This window comes from Gadus macrocephalus, chromosome 20 (genome assembly GCF_031168955.1).
Source record: "Gadus macrocephalus chromosome 20, ASM3116895v1".
Lineage (NCBI taxonomy): Eukaryota > Metazoa > Chordata > Actinopteri > Gadiformes > Gadidae > Gadus > Gadus macrocephalus.
The window spans coordinates 15,460,370-15,474,901 of record NC_082401.1 but is presented as its reverse complement, the minus strand read 5'-3'; the positions used below and the strand labels follow the sequence as shown (position 1 = coordinate 15,474,901).

Genomic DNA, 14,532 nt, shown 5'->3' with positions numbered 1-14,532 from the left:
CAGAGCTCTGATGTACAACAGAAGAACAGAAGACGGGGTCGCTGGCAGATGGGTTCAACGCCTTGCTTCTCCTCTGCTCATGTGTTTGGCAAACAAAACACATGCAAACGCTCGCACACACACGCACACACACACACACACACATACACCAGCACAAATGCACACTCACATACACATTCCACACGTACAAACACATCACACACGTACACAGACATCACACACACAGGCAAACACGCGTACAGACACACACACAGAGACACACACAGAGACACACACCTACACATGCAAACACACACACACTCACACACGTATATACACAAGCAGACAGACACACACACACACACTCAGACCAATACACGTACGTACGCACACACTAACACACACACACACACACACACACACACACACACACACACACACACACACAGCCCATTAAAAAAACACTCCAGTAAAACGCTCTCTTCATCCCTCCGTTGTCCTCGCTCATTCCTCGAGTAAAGAGGCGCCCCCCCCCCTCCCCCTACCGGCAGCCTCTCTCAGCCCTGTCCCGCGGAGCCGGGCGTCACATCGGGGGCTACTCCAGCAGCGTGCTCCTGATCAGCAGCCACACACACACACACAGCGAGGCTCCGAGCAGCGCCACCGCTTCAGAACCGGCACTCCGGACCCAGGAGCCTCCCTCCGCCAACAGCACTCAAGTTACCGGGACAGAGACGGTGGGGTGGGGGGGTTGGGGGGGGGGGGGGGGGGGGGGAGACGCACCTCCAGAGCGAACGCACCGCCGCTCCCGACCCGGCAAGCGCAGCCGCTCAGGCGGTCCGCCGGCGGGAAGCGGTTACCCTCGGCGGACCGGTGATCCCTCCCCCGGCGGCAGGGACATATGTCCACACGCGGAGGTTCGAAGCAACGGAATTAACGGAAAAAAAAAAACAGATGCGCCGAGCCGCGAAAGAACAGCAAAAAAAAGAATCTCCTTCTCTGCTACTTTTTAACTGCTTCTGCCTCCTCTCCGTCCCTCCCTCTCTTCCCTCCCCCCTATCTCTCTCTCTCTCCCTCTCTCTCACTCTGTTACTCTCTCCATGTGCTGCGGTAGCAGCCGCGACAGAAGCAGCTGTTAGAGTATAGGGGAGGGGTGGTGGTGGTGGTGGTGGTGGTGGGGGGGCGGAGACGGGGTGGGGAAAAGGGGGAGTGGGGAGAGGGGAGGGTGTGGCAGGGCTGGGGGGAAAGGGGGAGGGGGGAGGGAGTGGAATAAGAAGGGAGGAGTAAGGGGGGGGGGGGGGGGGGTCTGGGAATGGAAATACCTTCTTCTCATTCTTGTCGTCCATAGGTATGCGCGCCGAGCCGGGGAGTCCTTCTCCCAGTAGGAAGCCCAGTCGTGTCATCAGCTCCTGGGAAGCAGGAGAGGAGGAGGAGCTTGGCTGCTTGTCCGCTTGCAGCTCTGGGGAGGGAGAGAGAGAGAGAGAGAGAGAGAGAGAGAGAGAGAGAGAGAGAGAGAGGGAGAGAGAGAGAGAGAGAGAGGGAGAGAAAGATGACTCGACATGTGGGGATAGATTCTACCTTCTACCTCTCACACAGGACGGCTCCACTCTGAGAGACTTCTGCCGCTAACACTGTCGAAACCCCGGCCGGGAGGAGATGGGGAGAGAGAGAGAGTGAGGGGGGGAGAGAGAGAGAGAGAGAGAGGCAGAGAGAGAGAGAAAGTGAGGGAGTGTGAGAGAGGGAGAGTAAAGCAGAGAAAGAGGGAGGGAGGGAGAAAGAGGGAGGGAGGGTGGGAGGAAGAGCCATGCGGGTGCTATGTATGCGTGTGTGTGTGTGTGTGTGTGTGTGTGTGTGTGTGTGTGTGTGTGTGTGTGTGTGTGTGTGTGTGTGACCACTAGCAACATGCCTAGAGTGCCAATTGCTTGTCTTCCTGGTTGTGTACAGACCTCACTCAGAGCTCTGAATACCAATGAGAGAAATGATACTTGTTATATCTCTCTATTCTTTATCTATCTATCCATCTATCGCTCTATACATCAATCTAACTATCCATGTATCTTTCAATCGATCACTCTATCTATAACATATAAAACTGCTTACGTCATGTCTGAGAATAAATAAAAAGCTAAGAGATTGGATCAATTTACCCATATTGGCTCTAATGTCTTCATCTCCTCTCCTGAAGATTCAATATGTTTACTAAATAATAATAAAAACTTTATTTGTACGGCTTGCGTCCGAGTACTTTAAAACAAGACTGAAAAACAGCAACAATAATTCAGTTAAACACACAAGAAAACCGTACAAACAAAGGCAAGCTCGAAGCTTTCCTATAAAGAAGTGTCTTGCAAAGTGTGATCAAACAGGGGACTGACTGCATCCCCAGTACGCTCAGGTAGAGAGGAGCGTTCACAGACACACAGTCTGTTGTGTGTGTGCAGCGGCACAGGAAATCATGGCATTGTTTATGGTCATATTAACAGTTTGCAGCATACATGGCAAACCCCAGGGGTACCCCTGGGTAATGTGTGGAGCGATGGGGGTGAGGTTGCCCAAGGGTAGAGAAACAGAGGGAGAGAGACAGCGAGAGAGGGGGAGAGAGAGACAGAGACAGAGACAGAGACAGAGAGAGAGCGAGAGAGAGAGAGAGAGAGAGAGAGAGAGAGAGAGAGAGAGAGAGGCAGAGAGGGAGAGCCAGAGACGGAGAGAAGCGAGAGAGTGAGAGGGACATAGAGAGTGAGAAAGGGACAGAGAGAGTGAGAAAGAGAGAGAGCAAGTGAGAGAGAGGGAGAGAGAGAGACAGACAGAGAGACAGAAAGTTACAACACCGCTCTGTCAACACCTCCTCCCTCCGTTCCTCTCTCCCACATTATTCATAATGTTGGCAGTTCATCTGATTAAATAGAAGTCCAACAGCATTATGTACAGCCAGGCACTAATGAAGGCCAAACTACGCTGACGCATGCACGCCACGACACACACACACGCACGCACGCACAAACACAAATGCACACACACACACTCAAAAATTACATAATGATATAAAAAATGAAAAATGTGATTTTGCATAATGGCTGTAACAGCCGTGTGAGCCCAAACGCGTCTGATTCAAACATTGGGGCCCGCATGAATCAATGTTGAAGGGGCCGAGCGACTGTGGGCTCCAGGTACGCATTTAACCTGCTTGAGAGTCTGCGGGCTGCGGTGGCCTCATCACAACCGCACCTCTGACAAGCCGGGTTCAGCCATGGGGCGAGCCGGCTGTCAGGGGTTTAAGTACTGCCGCTGAACCAAACGCTGTGGATCTGATGAAGGAAGACGGGATCTTGAAAGGAAACCCTGTGCTATATCGCGTCGAAATGAACATTGTAATGCACAACCGTGTAACGGAGGTGGTCTTGTGTATGTGTGTTTCTCTCTGTGTCTGTGTGTCTTTGAGAGACGCATCATTAGTCATCCCCTCTCCCCTAGGAATGAACCAAAGCGATGACAACCCCTGAACTCATCAATAACTCCCGATGCCATCCTACTCCCCCTTTCCTCCCTCTTCCTACTTCCTACTGAGGATGATCTATATGCAGGCTGAATAGACTGATGTCAACGTTTCCGCTGACCTATTGATGAGTCTAAGCGCTGGTCAAACGGGGGTGAATAGCAGAGAGACAGAGAACTCTCGGAGGAAGAGCAATCAAGCAGTTTAACTGGACGTACTCTGGGCATACTTTAATGACACGCAGACTATTGTTAGTATGTAAATCCTCCATTGAGTACATACATTAACATTATTGAAGTACTCTGTGCAGGTTTGAGACGGCTTGTACAACCAGAGGAAGGAAAGGGCGATACGACCAGACTGTAGAAATCTTTAGCTTAACCTCCCCACTACACCATAAGAGTAATACTATAATAATGATGATACATATTAATGGCAGTACTACACCTGGGAGACGGCTCCTCCTGCAGGCAGAGCTCAGTTTTTCTCCTGTTTCACACTCATATCTACAGCCTCGCCTGGATGATTAGCCTTGGAGAGGGTGTGTGTGTATGTGTGTGTCTGTGTGTGTTTGTGCGTGTGTTTTTTGTGTTTGTGTGGGGGGTTATGTGTGTGTGTGTGTGTGTGTGTGTGTGTGTGTGTGTGTGTGTGTGTGTGTGTGTGTGTGTGTGTGCATGCACAAGTGTGTGTGTTTGTGGGAGTGTGTGTGTTTTGTGTATTTTGTGTTCTGTGTATGTACGGGGCACGTATGGCCTTGAGACTCCAGGTAATTTGCTCTCAGGGAAAAGAAACCCGGAACAAAACAATTCCAAATTCCGCTGTGGTCCGAAAAGGAAGCCCGCCAGGCAGCCTACACTCCCAACCGACATCTGCTTTGTCTTAAACATTTACACAAGTTGTTAACAGGTGCCCTTTCCGTTGCTCCGGTGGCCATTAACCGCCCGGCAGTCAGATCCCGGCGCATTATGCTGTGTAAATAATTGGCTTAAAAAATGCTCCCTCTCATTTGTTTCCTCGTGAAAAGCAGAGTGAACCTGGCACGGCCGCCGCAACCACCGTCTCTATCTACCTCCAGCCTCCACAGCTGCATTGGCCCGCGTGTTTACCCTGATACGTACGCGCCCGGACTGGCCGTGTCTCTATCCAGCGTAGCCCTAATCACCGTGATTGCACACAGTCAAGTTTGAACTTCAGCGGTGGCAACTTCTTTGAACGCCTGCGCGGGCTTGCGGTTAAAACAAACACAGCTGGCTAATCCGCGGCGCTCCCCGGCTGAGGCGGGAAATCAATGCCAACGGATTAGCGAACACATCTTTATTTTTTTTGTTCGCCGGTAATTGTTTCTTCGGGAAAACCCTCCTTTGTAATGGGTCACGTTTTCGTACCACGACACGAAAAAAAGACGAAATACAAACGCAAAAAAGGCATGGAAATAAATTCACTTGTCCCGCTGTATGTGCGTCACATGGCGTTGATCAGCGTTTGGGGTCTTTGAGCGTCCCCACCACCAACGCTCTGTTACTAATGCACCGTGCCGTGGCAGTGTGAGGGGACTCTGCAGTACACCGTGGTGTCCACACCCCCCCGCTAATGCACCACAGCCCCACGGTGCTTCTCACACACTGGGGCATGGGGGACCCATCTGGTTAAAGGGCAACGCACTCGATCCATAAATCAGGCCCGGGCGGCCCCACCGGTGGCTGCCATGTTAACCTGTTCAACATGCACCCTACTCTCCCTGGAGCCCGGGAACAGCTTCTCCTGGGATTGAACCTCCCTTTACGAGATCTACCGCTGCAACCAGCACGCTGTACAGACTACAATAAACACACAGACACACGTGCAGGCACGCGCACACACGCACGCACGCATGCACGCAAACATGCATCACACAGACTATCAAGAATCCTTTGATATTCCCCATTTAAACCAAACCCAAACCGGGGCAAGTAAGGCGACTGAATGCACGTGCACATGTAAGTGCTTTTATTCTGCCGTCTTAATATGATCTCTTTTTGTTTGGCCTTTCCACCGAGCGCGTGCGAAAATGTTCTCTTGTGGTGTGTGCTGAACATTGCATTTTCGTTGGCGGCTACTTCACGCAGAAATGAGTATGCCTTCTGGAGGTGTTTTAGAAAGACCGACTTTGTCTGCAGCATGACAGCTAACCGTTAAGCGCGCTGACAGGTTCTGTCAGAAAGAGCCACGAGCATCACAGGATGCAGCCTTGATAACGACACATTTTGATTGACACACAAACACAACAGTCCGAGTTGAATTCAGATGCCTGGTGCGTTGTTTATGCTTCTTATTGGGTTGGGTGATAACGCGTGGCGCAGAACGTGATAAGCTATGTAAGTGCAGAAAACAAGTCTATTATTATTATTAGGTAATAGCGACAGGAACAGGATGTTACAACATGATGTTATTATTTTGATTATGGGGAAAACGGGAGTAAACCGGGACACGTTTTATGCTTGCTACATATTGTTCAGGACTCCGGACACCCAGCTTGAATCTGTCTGGTGTCCGTAGCAGTAAACCCCATGAAACGCTCGTTTTAGAGAACACGTATCAAGCCTGAAGCTAAAAGCAAGAGCCTTCTGATGCTCTCTGGAAGCCCACTGGCAGATTCGAGGGGAGACAACTTTCTCTGTGAAGATCGGCCGTCTTTGTGAGAATAACAATGAACAACAAACGTTCTGCTGTAAGCCGTCGGTTTTCTCCTCTTCATTCCGGGCCAAAGCTTGTAATCCTCGAAGGCTTGAGACGGCCAAGGCCTCCCGCTAGTTAATTTCCAGCGTGCCTCCAGCCCCCAAACCTCGACCACCACCCCCAGACTCTCCACCTCCATCCATGGGACCCCACCCGGCCTGACGCCCCACCCCACCCTTGGACGTTGATAGCATCTGAAGGCCCATCAGAGGGGAATGGCCTTCCATGTGACATAGCTCGGTATCAGTGCAATCGCTGCTGCTAATGAGTGTTTTCATTGGTGGTGGTGGTGGTGGTGGTGGTGGTGGTGGTCTGCGTTCATTTCCAGACGTCTCTAAAGACGTCTGGAAGACGTTCGTTCCACTCGACCGGTCGCTAACTGCTGAGGTTTGCTCATACCGATTTAAACAGGTGTCCCATCAAGCCTATGTTCATATATGGTTAAGAAAGACAAGCAACCCTTTGTGTCAGTCTAGTTAGCCATTCCGACAGAGGGGAGTTGAAAGGGCTGCGTAAGATCAACCACGTTGATAACGACACGACACTCGCATAGAGCCGCATGGTGTTGACGCTATATACCTTTCATAAGTTAATCTCTTTCAGACGGCATACAGCCCGGCTCCTTTCAGACCGGACTGTGGCTCCTATTATTGTTTGTGTCTTTTCCAATAAACCTTGGAGATGAATATCACCTTGGACGATTTTTATTGGCAGGCGGACACTTTGAAAAGGTCTGGAAGGTACACTTAATGGAATAGAGTCCGTTTCAATGCATAAATCAAGGTTATTGTGTGGGCATTCAGGCAATCTGAAAAGCCACCGCACGTCAATGATCCGCCATGCTTCGACGAGTTCAAAATAAGGCTTTATTTTGAACGCAGTGATGAAGATATCATTCATTGGGCAGAGATAGCGCATCATCGTGAATCGGGTAAAACAGACTACAGCCGAGTCAGACTGCCGAGGAAAGCGTTTAGGATTCATGAGCGAAGAATTATTCCAACAAAAACAAGAGTTGTCTTTTTATCATCGGGGATAACAAACACTCCTTAGCTTGACCCTGACGTCCACTAGCAAAAACATTTCAGAATCCATCCCGTGCAAACTGATTTCACTGCAGGCTCCCTGGCAACATGGACAGGCTTTATCTACTGTATCCTTGAACTGGAGGAGAGGAGTGCTTTTCTGGAGGAGTACTACTCTGGAGGAGGAAGAGGAGGCGGAGGAGGAAGAGGAGAAGGAAGAGGAGGAGGAGGAGAAAGAGGAGGAGCAGCAGGATGATAACCCTGGAGAAGGAAGAGTGCCACTATTCAGGAGGAGGAGGCGGCGGAGGAGGAAGAGGAGAAGGAAGAGGAGGAGGAAGAGGAGGAGCAGCAGGATGATAACTCTGGAGGAGGAAGAGCTCTATTCTAGGGGAGGAGGAGTGACACTATTCAGGTGGAGGAGGAGACGGAGGAGGGCTAACTCTGGAGGCGGAGGAAGAGGAGGAGGGCTATTGAAGAGGAGGCGGAGGAGGACGAGGAGGAGGAAGAGGAGGAGCAGCAGGACGATAACTCTGGAGGAAGTGGAAAAGGAGGAGGAGGAGTACCACTCTGCAGGCGGAGGAGAAGGTGGATTGCTACTCTAAAGGACGAGGAGGCTTCTTTACCTTGGGCACGCGGCTCTCGCTCTCTCTCGCCACCTCTCACTCTCTACTTCTCGCTTTCTTTCACTCTCTACCTCTGTCTCCCACTACTTCTCTACCTCGCTCTCTCTCTCTTGTCCTCTCTCTCTGCTTCTCTGTTCTCTTCCCCCATTGCCTGGTTCCTGTGTGTGTGTGTGTGTGTGTGTGTGTGTGTGTGTGTGTGTGATTTCGATTTTCCTACCACTATGACCAAAATACCTGGGTTTTATTGAGCTGTAGGCGGTATGCTATTCAGATTTCAGACAGTTTTTTTATCAAAAGTGAATGCTGCAGTCGAAATCTTAAGCAATAATTTTAAGCAAAAATTATGGACGCAGTCTAAATAAGTCGTAACACGCCACATGAAAAAGAACTGAAGACAATTTTAACTGATTAGCACTATGAATAAATACATAAAGGGCCAAGGCTATGTATATTTATATATGTACACAAGTGTACATCTTAGCAATCACTGCCTCAACAATCCGGAGTAAAGCAATACAACTAGTTCTGTGACTTCTTCTCTCAAAAATGTCAGTTCTCTGGGAAACAGAGCCATTGATATACAGCCTCACTCCAACACAAAGCTCACTGAGCAAAACATAAAGCACAGGCCATCCAAACCACAGAGCGACACCTTCAGCCATGGGTTTACGAGGAGAAGACTTACATTTCAAAACACGGACATCCAGGGTTGACGAGGGGAACAGCCGATCAGAGTACATCTTTACACAGACGGCCATCATAAGAGGGGAGACAATGGGGGACCTTTCCCTGATGGAAATGGTTAGCGCTCATCATTGGGGGTACAAAACAAGCTCAGAATGAGGTCGTCGGGTGGAAGACACACAAACTGTAGGCTGGGAGGTATTGTGGTCGCAGTGTTGTGCAGAACATTGTAATGACGCAGCTGCCAGGTGGACAGCTGGTAGCATTTATTAGAAGCCAAATACCTGTAATGAAAACAAATACGCACATTCAGTATAAAAACGCAGCCCTCCTATCATTCCTATAGCAACACATCAAAGCTAATCGGGATAAGATTCACAACACCGTCTCTTCTTGCAGCAGATGGATGGTCATGCAGCATGAGGTAATGTCCTGCATCTACGCGTCCTTTGCAGCAGAGGATAATGTCCTGCAACAATGCACCATTATGCAGCAGAAGATAATGTCCACCAACAATGCATCGTTATGAAGCATGAGGAACTGTCCCGCAACAATGCATCGATATGCAGCAGAAGATAATGTCCACCAACAATGCATCGTTATGAAGCATGAGGAACTGTCCCGCAACAATGCATCGATATGCAGCAGAAGATAATGTCCACCAACAATGCATCGTTATGAAGCATGAGGAACTGTCCCGCAACAATGCATCGATATGCAGCAGAAGATAATGTCCACCAACAATGCATCGTTATGAAGCATGAGGAACTGTCCCGCAACAATTCATCGATATGCAGCAGAAGGTAAAGTCCTGGAACACTGCATCATTATGCAGCAGAAGGTAAAGTCCTGGAACACTGCATCATTATGCAGCAGAAGGTTAACTACATGCACAAATGCATCGTTATGCAGCATGTAGTTCAACGTCTGGCAACAACGCATCGATATGCAGCGCTGCAACCTGCAAGTTCTTTCGTCTAGACGTGTTTCTGATTTAACCTGTGTGTCCAACAGAGTCAAGGAAACGGGACAATGCCCTTTTCATCTGCATACGGCCACACAAAATCCTACAGTTTTCATTAGTAAAAGATGCATAGCAGGTTTGTATTTTCTAAAACCTGATGAAGGGGAATAAAAAACAGATGTAATGAGAGCCATATTCATAGCCTATACATTTTCCCCTATATATGTTTTGTTTTGTGCAATGTTTAAAATCCCAAATTCAATACAATAAACTGATCTACATACCTAATAAATCTTAGACACACTCAACAACATGTGGAGAATGTAGAAACATGACTATGTAGAGCTGGCCCAGAAATGGGGATTAGGGAACATTTGGGCTGAGGATCCGAGTGATCCTCCGTTTTAACATCTTATTGATCCACATATCCAGCAGCTGTGGCAATCTGGGCAACGTTTCGAGGGAAGAAGCAATTATTTGTATTTGTTTTATTTTTTTACCTCCCGATACTGAAGGAAAATGATTATGTATCTGTCTACGAGAAAAGAGAAATCACAGACTTAGACTTGTCGGTCGTTTGTGTGCAAAATAAACTCCTCCCCATTAGTAGGGTTTCTTTAGATCGGAAACAGGTCAGTTCTGCACGCGGGATATTGACCGGCCATAAATCACATCGCCGCCGATGAGAGCACATTGGAACGGCACCAGAGGTTTCTAGAGGCTTCTACACGGTGATCCCCATGTTAAAGGCCTGTGCTACAGCTTTAAGGACATGAAGTCCCGCAGCAAATTAGCAAAATCGCATCACTTCACCTTTGATGGAGTAGAACCACGGGGTTCGTGTGTGTCTGTGTGGGATTGGAAACGTCAATATTCATGTGGTGATTGTCTTAGCGTCACATCGAGCCAGTGACCTGAAGCTGTGGGCTGACTTGACAACGTGGGGGCATTCGTGTTGAGTGGCTATTTTAATTACATTATACATACATTATAACTCCATCTCCATCCATTATAGCTCCCTCTCCATACATTATAGCTCCATCTCTATACATCAGACCTCCATCACCATACATCATACCTCCATCTCTCAACCTAGCTTGTATATACATACATTAATGACAACATTAACATTATGTCAACATGGCGGTGACTTAATGAGACTAAGAAAGAGTCTGAACAACGCCATTATTCAAGTGAGAGGAGCTGGCCGTGCGATGACGGATGGCTGGAGGGAGAGGTGATGTGAGAGAGAGAGAGAAAGAGAGAGAGAGAGAGAGAGAGAGAGAGGGGAAAAGAGAGCGAGAGCAAGAGAGAGAGAAAAGAGAGTGAGAGAGAGAGCAAGAGAGAGAGAGAGAGAGAGAAAGAGAGCGAGAGAGAGAGCGAGCGAGCGAGAGAGAGAGAGAGAGAGAGAGAGAGAGACGAGGCCAGACGAGGAGAACTAGAAGGACAGCCAGGCCCCTCCCCTGCTGAGTAAATCATTCAGCTAGCGCTCATTAGCAGCCGGACTTCCACGACTCAAGCTGTGGCGCTGCTTAATGAAAGGCTGAGGAGCAAAGGCCTGCAACTTCTCCTTGTCCCGAGTAAGATGGAAGACCAGGATGAGGTGCCCCCACAAAGCATACCCATACTGTCTCTGTCTCTGTCTCTGTCTCTGTCTCTCTCTCTCTCTCTCTCTCTCTCTCTCTCTCTCTCTCTCTCTCTCTCTCCCCCTCTCTCTCTGTCCCTTCCACCCTCCCTCCCCGCCCCTCTCCCCCTTTCTCTCGCTCTTGTCCACCTTCAAAGCCGATGTGCGCCTTGGTGTGGCCGTCTTTGAGATGAGAAGAGAACGATTACACAGAAGAGAAAATATGTAGTATCAGGCTAGTGTTATACAACTAGTGCTCGTCAGAGTGGTGTGTGTTTATAGTTTGAGTGTAGAGTAGATTGCAAAACAGTCTCACAGTCCAGCGAGGACAGTGCTAGGATGTAGACAGCACTGCAGCAGAAACCATTAAAACCTTGGACTTTTTTGCCCCTTCCTTTTCCGATCGTTTTAAATCACACAGGAGAAGTTCATGATGCGGGATGAGTTAATGGCACGCTGGCACTTATTCAGCCGCCAGCGCCGCTTCATCCTTAAGCACAACAACAGCGAGCAAAGCCAGATCACTTAGTATCTGATTCAAAGGACCACAACAAAAGGGGAAGGCCGCAGAGGGGACGTTAAACCATCGCCGCGCCGCAGCTCGCAATAATTACAGCCTGTCCATTCAGGCTGTCACAATGTTGTTATTCTGGTGAGTTGAACGCTGTGCATAGTGAACCCAAACAATGGTCGGCCGTCAGGAAATCCTATGTTTTTTATTTGTCGTTGTGCAACACTGTCGGTACTTTGATAACGCTCCTCTCTTCCATCTTCTAAATCGATTAGCAGTCCTCGCTCGCTCTCTCTCTCTCTCTCTCTCTCTCTCTCTCTCTCTCTCTCTCTCTCTCTCTCTCTCTCTCTCTCTCTCTCTCTCTCTCTCTCTCTCTCTCTCTCTCACCCTCTTTCTCTCTCCCTCCCTCCCTCCCTCCAATCCATCACGGTGACTACGTAACACTGTTTGGAACCATAAAAAACACCCAATCAGTTACATCAGAGCCTGGGTCCATAAGAGCTGCTCTCACTGGAAAAAGAAGAAGAAGAGAGGTTGTTGCTCCAATTATCTAGGGCCAATCCAGAGTGTTGAGAACAGGATCAAGGACACCGCTGTCCTTGGAGGGGCCGTGGAGACGAGCCGCCGTCCAGACGCTACGTGTGGCGGTCTCAGATCTGTCCGTGTAACTGTGATTTTGGGTCGCTCACTCAGCGTGATGCACAGAGACGTTGCGAACAGGAAATGAGCGAGGATGCCATCCCGTTTCCGCACAAGACAGAAACAGCTCGTAAATTTGTTCATTCGCCACAAGCATACACACACACACACACACACACACACACACACACACACACACACCAGACAGCAGACACACGTACGCAAACATGGTTCAAAATAAATAAGTCACACATGCTTTGTTCAATCAAGGTTGGCAGGCTAATTTAATGGAAATGAATGTACTTAGTTCAACAAGCTAATCATGGTGACAGGGTTAGAAGAAGTATATGATGAGTAAATTAGTAAATAAACTAATCACAGTCATACTGGATGATTAGATGTCATCCATTATGATTTGTCTGATCGTACTGAGCTTTGCTATGGGTGACATGAGGTCTATAACTATCCCAGCTCAATCAACAATCAATCAACAACAACAACTTAATAAACAAGATGTCTCCGATAGATTTGACTTTATCTGATCGTACCTCAAAAGAAATCAGGCCCATGATGATAATTATAGCTAGATATCTTCAATTGTAGAAAGAAATAGTAGAAATATGTAGTTGCCTGCTTGGCGTATGTGAAATCTAACGTGAACATGCTAATAAACTTTTGCTAGCGAGGATTATACTCAAACACGCTAAGTTTCAAGTCTGTGTACCACTTGGAAGCAGACTTTTGATTAATTGAATGCTGTTGTTTCATTTGATTATGTATATATTTATTTGCGCATTAATAATAATAAAAAAAATAAAATAATAAATATATATATATACATAGATATATGTATATATATATATATCCAGAAGGACCTTTTGAGTCACTAAGAAAAACATTTTCAGCGAGTGAAGTCAGGCACAGTTACCAATATTCAGAATGCCATTTAACTTTGACCATGAGTTATAGCTCCCCCTGTGGACAAAGTGGTACTTCACATTTGGTGACACGTCCCTTATGTGTACCAAGTTTGAGGTGTTCACCTTGGGAATGGTTGAAGTCAGCGTTATTCCCCCATTGACATCCATTATTAAAAATAGCTTGGTAAGCACCTGTATCACTGGTAAATTCTAAATTGACAATGTGAATTCAAAACCTTCCCCATTATCTAAGGGGGCTGTCCTTGATCGAACCACCAAGGTCTAGGTCTCTGGGGTACTCTGCAGAGAACTGCTTATTTATTAAACGATTGAGGCTAATTTGCATAATTAGGCATAACTCAGCCATGACAAAAAATATCTTTTAATAAGGTAACTTTTGGTCAGAATCTTCTAAGGAGCATTTGGTGTCATTTGAGTTCAAGGTAAATTGTTTTTTTCAAGGTTTTCCAAACGTTCAAGGTACGTACAGAAGAATCTATCCAGAGATAGCCTATGGGTTCCTGACGCAGAACGGATCAACATGTCAAATAAGGTAAAGACTGCAAGATAGCATGAAAAGAATCATGATGACATTAGAGTGACTTGCTCTTAAACCATACTAATAAACCGAGCATGTGCCAGAAAACGATGGTCCATATTGGTAGGTCTAGTAGGCCTACCATAGTCTAAGTCTACAGTAAGTCTTACAGAAGTTCTAGAGTAAGGCCGACCATAATATAGGCATACAGTAGGCCCTACCATAGTATAGGTCTACAGTTATGCCTACTATAGGCTAGGCCTATAGAACAGCACTTCTGAGATTCTTTCTTGATTGACAAAGACAGGACGCCCAGACCACAGCTGAATCAACTTCAACCACTGCTGTTGTCCAATGCAATCATATACACACACACACACACACACACACACACACACACACACACACACACACACACACACACACACACACACACACACACACACACACACACACACACACACACACACACACACCCACACACGGCCACACACATACCCAAACACACACACTTCAAGCGAAAACAATGGCACTGGAGAACAACAAATAAGAACAGCTGCACACAGACCCCCAGGGAACAGGACAGTGGAGCGGCATCCTCCTTCAAAGACGGGGCAAAGTGTCACGCAGCCTAAAAAGACAGGCTCCTTTTGTGAGACTCAAACCAGGGGTACATGTTCTGAGGGGAATCAGAAAGCTGAGTAAACAACTGAAGTTGAACACCTCCAGATTCCACATGTGTGTTAGGATTGGGGTTTAGGGTTCGGGTTAAGGTTGGGGTTCAGGGTTAGGGTAAGGATTAGGCTGAACCCAGCTC

The 14,532-nt window shown here is 47.8% G+C and overlaps 1 protein-coding gene across 1 annotated transcript in view; it reads right to left on the bottom strand.

The window, feature by feature from the left end:
* Positions 1-536: 536 nt before the first annotated feature.
* Positions 537-14,532, bottom strand: part of LOC132448307 (protein TANC1-like) — a 59,575-nt gene continuing 45,579 nt past the window's right edge. The window contains exons 5-6 of the mRNA XM_060039471.1: positions 1,170-1,438; positions 537-593 (exon numbers count right to left, since the gene is read on the bottom strand). Coding sequence (XP_059895454.1) covers positions 537-593; positions 1,170-1,438 — 326 coding nt within the window. The remainder of the gene's footprint in view (positions 594-1,169; positions 1,439-14,532) is intronic.